The 10153-nt window shown below is 48.4% G+C and overlaps 1 protein-coding gene across 1 annotated transcript; it reads right to left on the bottom strand.

Moving 5' to 3' along the window:
- Positions 1 to 1445: 1445 nt before the first annotated feature.
- Positions 1446 to 9076, bottom strand: LOC109745052 (ABC transporter G family member 44). Its single transcript, XM_020304192.4, has 20 exons — positions 8304 to 9076; positions 7963 to 8083; positions 7770 to 7858; positions 7440 to 7524; positions 7180 to 7339; positions 6962 to 7092; positions 6797 to 6887; positions 6240 to 6541; positions 5743 to 6024; positions 5287 to 5603; positions 4984 to 5144; positions 4781 to 4884; positions 4523 to 4679; positions 4335 to 4436; positions 4057 to 4184; positions 3549 to 3881; positions 3165 to 3455; positions 3010 to 3093; positions 2752 to 2885; positions 1446 to 2659 (listed from the first exon to the last, which is right to left on the bottom strand). Exons 1-20 carry the CDS (start codon positions 8648 to 8650, stop codon positions 1744 to 1746), a joined length of 4335 nt encoding a protein of 1444 aa, XP_020159781.3. The 5' UTR covers positions 8651 to 9076; the 3' UTR covers positions 1446 to 1743.
- Positions 9077 to 10153: the final 1077 nt, after the last annotated feature.

Raw genomic sequence — 10153 nt, 5'->3', positions numbered from 1 at the left:
GGCAATGATCTGAAGCGGCGCCCGTCTCATGAACCAGACTTGCCTGAGAGTATAGAGATATCCACTCAGAGCTTGCCATAGCACGGTTGAGCCGGACTCGACAGCAGCCCCTTCCCGATGTCTTCTTCTCAAAGGTCCACGCCTTACCATGATAGCCAAATCCTGAAGGGCACAAACATCCATGGCTTCCCGAAATCCCTGGATCTGAGACGTCCTGCGTTGGCCAGCCTCAGAGTGTTCATGTTGGTGTAGAACTTCATTGAAATCCCCAATACATAGCCAACGGAAGTTGCTTCTGCGGCCAAGGATTTTAGCAAGTCCCAGGTTTTGTATCTTTCTCCCACTTGCGCCTCGCCATACACGCATGTATGCCTCCAATCTGCATAATTTGGGATAGAAACAGTAGCATCTACATGATACTCCGAGTACCTATAGTCTGGCTGAATGCGAGATATAGTCGCCACCAAATGACTCGGGCTTACCTGCCTATTTCATAGTGGGCCTTGGGCGCAGTCTAGCAGAACGTAGGCACACAAGGCCGAGGAAGCCTCGCACCCGATCCTTTCCAATTTGGGCCCGAACTCCCCGACCTAGATAGAGCTCGCACGCACGCACGCACCGATCGATGCTCGCGCCGCCGTCCCCCCTCCCAGGTGCGCTGCTCCAACTGCTGTCTGCTCTGCGCGAGCCACGAGCCGAACGGCCGCTCCTCGTCGTTCCATCCGTGATCCCCGGCCGTCGTGCTGATCCGCTGCCGCCGACCCCCGGCCGCCATGCTGCACTGTCGTAGTGCTGCTGTTGCTGCCGCCGAGCACTCCAGTCCCCAACACTGGGTAAGTTTTTTCTACCCAGATTGAACTGAAATTGAATTGAAAAATAGCTTGTGTTGAACTCAATTGGTGCATTTTCATATCAATTCCATTTCTTACCATCGATGAAGGGTCTTTTTTTAATCGGCAAACAACTGCGAAAATGGGAGGCACAGATGAAATAAACCATTGATTTGGCACACTTTTGTACCCATGTTGTTATTTCCGTCTATCTATTTTTAGACCATTAAGCATTGTGTTTAAATTCCACATCGTTTGTGCAATTGGGCTTTATTTTCTATGCTCTCGCATGGAGTATTTTCATGATAGTTATGGGGTAATTTTTCAGTAGTTATAGGCGCTAAAGTTTTTCCATATCGCCTGAGAAAAGTTTGGCCCCAGGTTTGCCCCAATCCTGGCTCCGGCGCCACACACCCCTATGGTAAACCCTGGACTAGTTCTATTATGTACATGACCTACCTGCGGTCCTCTCACATGCCTACTCTGGCTGACGCCGCCGTCGGAGAGGGAGGGGGCACAAGCCGTGTCGCCACAGGCAGCTCTCAACGGAGAGGCTGGAGATAGAAGAGGAAGGGGAAAATGAGAGCCACTCAGCAGCCGTTCTGGTTCATCGAATTCACCCAAAAAATTCTCTTCATTATCTATATATACTTGTATAACTTTCTTGCTACTAAGTAAACCATTGCTACGCAATGTTTATGTATACATGTGCAGATCAGATTGATCAACTAAGCAAAAAATAACTAAGGAAAAAAATCAATGGAACCGAGAGAAAAAGAATATGCGACCTGCCGAGCACATATGTACTCCTACTTAGGAACTAGTACAAACTACAAACACATGCGGAGCATTCGTTTCCGGCTGGCTGAAATTGAGCCGTTGGTCCGCCCGTGCACTGCCACTGCATGATGAATCACCTTCTCTGGAAGTTGAGCACCTTGATGGAGAGACCAAAGGCGACAGCGAACAGGACGGCGAACCCGGCCGTGACGACGGCGACGACGCCCAGGAAGTCGTGCTCGAATCCGAAGAAGCTCTTGAGGAAGGCGTTGATGGGCACGCCGCTGTCCTGGAGGGGTTCCGTGAGGTCACCGAACTGTGAGGCCACCAGCCCATAGAGCGTCCATGACACCGGGCACACCCACGAGTACCACCTCCACCACACGGGCATTGTTGGCCGCGAGATGACGAAGCCCGAGAAGAGGTTCCACACGCCGTAGAAGAAGGACGAGACGATGGAGGCGATGTTGTAGCTGGGGGTGAGCCCCACGGCGAGCATGCCATAGTAGGTGAAGTAGAGCAGCGTGAAGTACATGAAGTAGAGGTACCAGCAGAACTTCTTGACGTCCCACTGGAAGCCGATCATGGCGTAGACGATCACCCCGTACGCCAGCGACTGCACCAGCACGTAGGGGAGCTCCACCACCACCTGTCCGAACGCGTATGGCAGCGCCGAGTACATCCCGGCCGCCCGCTCCCGGTAGAACACCGTCCGCTCCACCGCCACCACGGGCTGCACCGACGACGAGTAGGAGATCCCCATGAAGAGCACGGCCGCGTACATGGACCCCATCGCGTTGAACAGGTCCTGCGTCCTCGACCTCTTGCCCCCAAGTTGCCAGAATATGGTGCCGAACATGAGCGCGACGACGAGGGAGAAGAAGAAGCGGACCACGGTGTACTGAGGGTTCCTCCAGTAGGACAGGTGCTGCTTCCACAGACACGCCATGCATTGGGTGATGGAGCTCTGCGAGTACTGCGTCGGGAAGTAGAGATCCTTGGAGCCAGCAGGGGCCCTGCTTATGTCCCTGATCACGCTCTGGTTTCTCCTGGAAAATATTACCATACCATATATTGTTTGTCAGTCCATCATATCTTCATTGATCAATCCTTGAGCAAAAATGCAAATTTAATGACTTACTGGTACAGGTCTGAGTTCTTGTAGACTTCTGCGAAACTAACACCTAGTATGTCTTCTTGTGCCTGTGATGTCACTTCCAGCATCCAAGTTGCCGGATTGTACCCAGGTTTGATCTTGCTGACCCGTTCGATTCCCTGAGGAAATTAATACCATCAAATTGTTACTATCACTCAAAGCCATGCAATGCAAGATCTAAAAAGAACTTGAAAAGGAGGAAATTAAGAAAGATCAAGCCTTTTTCAGAGAAAGCAAAGTTACCTCAAAGTATTGGATGAGATCACACGACTGGTGCCCTAGAGGGCCCACATATATCTCCTCCCCTCCTCTCTTCATCAGGAACAGCTGCAAGACAGGAAAATGTCAATTTTGGAAACATGCATGAAAAAGTGAATTTCTGCTATAGTTATAATTACCTCATCGAAGGCTTCGAAAATGTCAATGCTGGGCTGATGGATGGTGCAAACAACTGTCCTGCCCGTGTCGACGGTGTTCCTCACCGTCCTCATGACAATAGCCGCGGCCCTGGCATCAAGGCCGGAGGTAGGCTCATCCATGAATATTATAGAGGGGTTAGCGACAAGCTCGACGGCGATCGTCAGCCTCTTCCTCTGCTCCGTTGACAGGCCGTTCACTCCAGGTAGTCCAACAAGCGCATCCCTCAGTGAATTCAGTTCTACCAGCTCCATCACTTGCTCTATGAACATCTGTTAAAATGGATGAAATGGAGTTGTACAGATCAGAACAAGTGTAATGTTTCCGACTCGAGTGCCTCGGAACAAGGACGCATATATACATACCTTTCTTGTTTCCGACTCGACATCGGAAGGCAGTCTGAGCCATGCGGAGTAGACCAGGGACTCATACACGGTCACATTTGGTGAGTGGATGTCATTCTGCTCACAGTAACCCGAGATACGAGCAAAGGTCTCCTGCTTCTTCGGGTAGCCAGAGATTGAGATGTCGCCTTCAATGTAGCCTCCAGTCTTTCTGCCAGCCAACACATCCATCAGCGTGGTCTTGCCGGCCCCGCTGACCCCCATCAGCGCTGTCAGGACTCCCGGCTTGAAACTGCCACTGACTCCCTTCAGCAGAAGCAGCCTATCTTCATCAACACCTTGTGCTTTCATTTCCTGTTATGCAACAAGTTTTTTTTGTCAGCAAGTTAAATAGCTGGAAACTGAAAGTTTTAGAACTCAATCAAATAATAATTGATGTGATTGAGTTTCAGTGCACAGATTAAGTTCTAATGATGGGGATGCCATTAGAACCATTGAAGGGAGTTGGGAAACTGTCGAAGGGCATTACCGCAGGCATGTCAACAGAATATCTCATGTTGTTGAAGGCAACAGCAAGCGGCGCAAAAGGCAGGACCATTCCCCTCCTACCACTGTCTTCTGGGGCGGCAGAATTTCTCCTTGAGCTGTTGATGTTCCCTACATAAGAGAAGTTTGGCCCCTTAGATGACATGTTGCCGTGGCTGTGTGCATCGCAAGGATGCAGAGGCCGGGGGTTATCTCTTTCTTTTTTAAATGACATGTTACCATGTTCATTCATGTCCCAATCATTACTGCAAGTGGCCTTACCTGCAGCCGCAGAGATAGAGTCATCAGGAGTTTCGCCGGTGATATTGGCATGCTTCTCCTTCAGTGCATCCTCTGAAAGAATTTGCTGAGATTTCCCCAACGCTGCATGTTTTAAAAGAAATGGTCTCAGATCAAGTGCTTGAACAAAATACGCATTGCGAAATTCCATTCTAGAAGCTTTGGATTACGTTTAAGGTAGCTTAGAGCGAGGGTGAAGAGGATGTTGAACACGATGACGTATCCCAGGAGTGCCCCAACGCCAATCCAATACCATTTTGCCTCAGTGAAAAAGCCCCTGGACTTGAGCACATCTATTCCTAGAGTTCTGTTGGACCCCTGGAGAACCTGCAAAATGGTTTTGACGATCAGAACTTTCGATAGTATTATATTATGTCAGCGACCAATAGTTTTGTTGTCACGGTGGAATTGGAAACAACACGACATACCCGTTGCCATTTGTCCCCAAGGAACTCGTTTACAGCAATGGCGCTCATGGCATACTGAAGAGGTGACATCCAGTATCCCCAGATCCACCATTTCTTAACATCATCTGTCATAAACAAGCAAATATGAAAATCCTGTCTCTGAAATTTACATTTCAGTGACCTAGTGTATAATTATTATTTTTGTTCCAGGAGAGGAGCATTACGATGCGACAAGACGAATCCACTGAGCACGAGCAGCACAAGAAGTGCAAAGGACGCCAGCGTATTTGCAACAACCATGGTCCTGCCCAATGCTGCAATAAACCTGAACAATCCTGCAGCCATCTGGTTGACAAACAACAGCAGCAAGTACTGCTTGAACAACCTGCATGCAAGAAAACAACAAGATGATTAATATTGATACGTGCTACTTGTAGAATCATGAGTTGTCTTGTCATGTTCTTCTTCCAGACGTATAGTTTAACCGGTAGTCTGCCACAGCAAGATGATTGATATTTGACGCGTACCTTCCAACATCTGGATCGAACCCAATGACGTAGTAACCCAAGAATACTGTGATGGCGACCTCGACGCAAGATATCGGTATCTTGAGGATCCAAGTTGGTATGGCGTAAGCCCATGCAGGGAAGAAGAGGTAATCTCTTTGCTTGAAGAAGACCGGCAATTTTATGGTGGCCAAAGCTAGCTCAGAGAAACCGTTGAACATGTGGGCAACTATAGCGAAGAACAGAGCACCCAGGTAGACAATGCCGTCGTTAACTGTACGATGGTGCATGTTTGTGCGCAGAAACAGTGTCATCACGATTACTGTCATCACCAGAAGCTGCAATGGATATCAAGGTAGTTCTGTTAGTTCATCACAATCTCTTAAAAGTATGAAGATATGCCTGAACTGAAATAGGAGCCAAGCTGCAGATGGATATCAGGTAGTCCCATTACTGTCATCAATCAATTAGCTTTACCTGAAAAGCCCGGAAGCGGTAGACAAACATATTCCTTTTCATGAGCAACCACTCCCTCTCGATGCACGCACGCAGCAGCTCTGTCTTGCTGGCGCCGTACGTCGAGGTCGTCAGTGAAGCAGGGTGGCACTGGCTCCTGTCGAAAGGGCGAGAGAGCTCCGCAGATAAACTCTGCCCAGCATGAAATGCCTGGAACGCACGGGCAAACTCCTTGACTGGGACGTATTGGTATCTCCGGTCACTCCTTGCCCAGTATTGTGGCTGATCTTTCCTTGATGTCACCTATAAGTTTTACAAACCGCTGATGTTAGTAACTAAACATCAATTCAAAACATATACTTATGACTCCATCCATTCTGAATTAGCTGAAGTTCTAGATTTGTCCTAAGTCAAAACTTATTTGAGTTTGACCAAGTTTATAGAAAAATATGGTAAGATGTACAACACCAAGTATACATAGTACGGAAATATATTTTGAAGCATTTGAGCTGACTTACTTCTTGCAAAAAGTCAGCGACGCCTTTCCGGTCGGGACATTTGAAGCCCATGGATTCGAAGAATTCAAGCACATGTTCACGTGGCCCTTGATACACAATGTGACCATCCGACAAGAGGATTATGTCATCAAACAAATTATATGTTTCTGGTGCAGGTTGCAACAAGGAAATGACAGTTGTGCCACTGAGGATGTTGGTGATTAGCCCAAGTGATTTCACTATCTGGTATGTGGTAGAGCTATCCAGTCCAGTGGAGATTTCATCCATGAACAGTGCTCTTTCCGCTCCGACCATCATCTCACCTTCAGAAAAATTTATGTAACCAAGGGTCAGCAATGCTCAGGTCTCAGATTCTGCTATGACAACGAGATGAGATGTTAATGGAGATCGTATAGTGTACGGCAGAATAATCATGAGAAGTATATGTTGTGGTTCTACAAGAAATCTTGGCAATGAGATCCGATGTTCAAGAAATTTGGAAGACTTGATATTTTTGTCCTACAATGTCCAGGCATGACAATCAGACTGTCTAGGGTTTTTTGTAATATCAGACTTACCAGTTGTGACACGTTTGCGTTGCCCCCCTGAGATTCCTCTCAGCATATCATCTCCGACCATGGTGTCAGCGCAAATGTCAAGCCCTAAAATCTGCAGGGTTCAACATAACAGTCAGTCAGAGCTTTACGCATTGAAGAACAAGGTATTGTTGTTGGATTCAGTACCTTGAGGATATAATCAGTTATGATATTTGTATCCTGACCGCCCACTGATATTGCCTTCATGTAGACATCGAGATCTGGGTCTGGTTTGATATTTGCAGCCTTCTCCCTTCTTGATAGCTCAGTTAGCATGTCTAGGACAAGTTAATCAGGAATTAGCACACAATTATAAAGTGAGAGAAGTAAATTATCTTCCATAACTTGGTCAATTTTGAGCTCACCGTATCTACTTCCAACCCCTTGGCATCTGGCTGAGAAGGCCAAGGTTTCCCGTACCGTCATCTCGGCAATGTGAAGGTCGTGTTGGGATATGTAAGCTGCTGATCTCTGAGCCACAAACTCATTCATTCCATGCCCATTGTATGTCACTTTTCCTGAAACCTGGTTGATTCATATCATAGAAAAGTAAGTTTCCTGGAACTTCATAACAAAGAAAGATTGCTGTAATCAGGCAAGTTGATTAATAAGCACGCCGTTTAACCTTTAGATCAGAGCCTAGTTTCCCTGCCAGAGCAAGAAGCAGTGTAGTCTTCCCAGATCCTGGTGGCCCTAATAGTAACGTCATCCTGAATTTTGCATTGACACCAGACATCAGACCATCAAGTGCAACTGAAATATGTTGCTTAAGGACGGCATGAATACGGGAAATCGACGAGTGATGCAAGACTGAAGAATGTTTGACAGCAAAGTTTACAAATAAAATACTCCTATTTTTCACCTGAAACATATGGTTCTGTGTATGCTACCATGATTCCAGGACATGTAATCTAACTGAAATATTGGTCATGCAATGGCAAGAAAAAGGTGTTACCTCTTTGGCTTGATAATTCCGTTGACATCGTGCAGGATGTTGATGGGTATCTTCTTGTTGGGAATTATGCGAAGAAAATTGGCTAATGTCTGAAGGAGAGGGCAGGCACAAGCAGAAAATGGTCAGGCTTGAAGAACATTCTGTAGAATTCATGAGAGTATATAGTAGCTTCCTTCAGCACTCTTGTCAGTACCTCTAGAGAATTCAGAGTGGTGTTGATGAAGGTGGGCAAGCCTCTGTTCCCCACATGTGCCAGCGCCTCGATGTTGAGGTGATCGTATCGCACTTCGATCGTCGGAAAGTCGATCCCAACTCTGAAACAAATCAGTAGGGGAGAAATTCAGCATCCCTTGCTGTGCTTAATTTCCAACTATAACGGGATTGGAGCTTTGGATTGACAAGAGAAAATCTATGAACGGTGCAAATGTTCAAATGTGTTGGCGAATATAGAATTTTTTAGCAGGTGAGAACAGTAGAAAGAGATATGCAAAGCAGAGCAGAGAAGAGCAGAGCAAACAGGCGAGTGAGAGCCACCTGTCTATCCTCTGCTTGAGCTTGAGCAAGAAGCGCTCGTGGTCCTCCTCGGCGACGCGCACGAGCCGGTCGAGCAGGCGCGTCCGCTCCTGGAACCCGAGGCCGGCGACGTCGACGAACCCGCCACCGCCGCCGCCGCCGCCGTCGTCCCCGACGACGATGCCCTTGCGGACGCGGGCGTGCGTGGGCAGCCGCTCGAGCGCCGCCCACATGAGCGCCTCCTCGTCGTCATCGTCGCCCGCCCTCGCGGACGACGCCCGGGAGAAGACGTCGCCGCCGCCGCGCTCCCGGTACGAGGAGCCCAGCCGCAGGCTCGCCACCCCGAACGCCGCCTCCCCCGTGTCCATGGCCGGCCGCCGGACCCCCTCCTCCCAGAAAGAAAAGAAGTGTGGACGGATCAAGGTTCGTGCAGGACAATGCGCTCCGTGCTGATCGTTGACGCTCGATGACCGGGATCACGAATCCGAAAACACGCTGTATGCCAGCTTCTTGGTTCGCTGAAAGGTGGTGGTTGCGGGGCGAGAGGATATATAGCGGGCTGGCTGGGCGGCGACCCGGTTGGTGGAGGGGGGCTTCAACTCCGTTCCACGGCGGCGGTCAAGGGTAAAGTTGAAGGAGGAGGGTGCAGTGGATCCTGCGCTCTGGTAGTGGGCCACCGGCGCCGGGCCGGAGGAAGAAAGGCGGGAAGCTTCCGGACGAACGGGGCGTCGGGGCGAGCGCGTGTCCGCGCTTTCCCCGGCGCACGCAGTTGAAAACCGGAATGCGTAACACACTTTGGCCGTGTGGGAGAGGAATTCCTCTGGGTCAGCCGAGGTTGCTTTTTGAGATCTCTTGCTTTTTTGGTGGGTGCCAACCGAGTGAGGCGTTTTGGCTCCCAGAATCATCTGCATTTGCGCTCAATTAAAAAATCAAAACAAATACTAATTTTTTTAAAAAATTCTATTATTTTTGGCATGATAGATAATTTGGTGTATGATGTTCGCTTCAAATTTCAAATCATTTGAACATCTGAGTAGTTCTCGGTAAAAAAGACAAACCTAGGATCTATTAAATAGTGTACTGTTCTGATTTAATTTATTTATTTTTTGATGAGAGCTACTCAAATGTCCAAATGCTCTGAAATTTGGAGCGTATCTCACGCACCAAATTATCTACCTTGCACAAAATTTTTGGATTTTTTATTTTTTTCTGAAACTTTTATGAATTTTTTTAAGCGAGTGCAGATGAGCCATTGGATATTCGGTGAACTTCTCTTTTCTCAGAGAGGAAACAGGGAAGGAGACTGAGACGTTCTAGAAACTAGCTGAGTCCTCTTTACTTTTCTCGTTTTCGCGGCTGCTCGTGGCGTGGGAACGGCGTGATCCACCGGTGCAACTTGCCTAGTGTATCGGTCTTACGTGGAAAATCAACGAAACTGGTCGTTGTACCGTGACACGCCGGGCTTGACCTTCTCGTTGGGATTCGTAGAAAGCCATCATTGCCAACTTGTCTTCGCGCACGTTGATGTACCTGATAACTCTTCCATAGTGACGTGATTTAGCCGTTATGAACTCCCGCGGAGACGTGCATGCACTTGGACACTGCCATGAGTCCATGACCCGCATACACGACGCCGACTGATAGTGCTAGCATGTACGCACGCACGTGACTCGTTTATTTTATCGGAAGAGCATCTATCTCAAGGCTAATTCCAACGTGTCGACCATCAATCAACATGTGGTTGGATGGTTAGGAGAACAATGATACTCCCAGCCCATAAGGGTTCAAGTCGTGGTACTCGCATTTTCCTGAATTTATTTGAAGATGTTTCGATCGGCTGGAGGCGCCGTTCACCCGCGTCCGCCCAAGTC

The sequence above is a fragment of the Aegilops tauschii genome, chromosome 7, assembly GCF_002575655.3.
Source record: "Aegilops tauschii subsp. strangulata cultivar AL8/78 chromosome 7, Aet v6.0, whole genome shotgun sequence".
Classification (NCBI taxonomy): Eukaryota; Viridiplantae; Streptophyta; class Magnoliopsida; order Poales; family Poaceae; genus Aegilops; species Aegilops tauschii.
This window is presented reverse-complemented; position numbering and strand designations above follow the sequence as displayed.

Bases quoted from the DNA above. Each gene is read 5' to 3' on its own strand.
- LOC109745052 (XM_020304192.4), bottom strand. From the start codon at position 8,650: ATGGACACGGGGGAGGCGGCGTTCGGGGTGGCGAGCCTGCGGCTGGGC. The intron at 4,437-4,522 runs GTAATCCAAAGC...TAAAACATGCAG, and splicing joins CGCTCTAAGCTACCTTAAAC to CGTTGGGGAAATCTCAGCAA. The intron at 3,094-3,164 runs GTAATTATAACT...CCTGTCTTGCAG, and splicing joins TTTTCGAAGCCTTCGATGAG to CTGTTCCTGATGAAGAGAGG.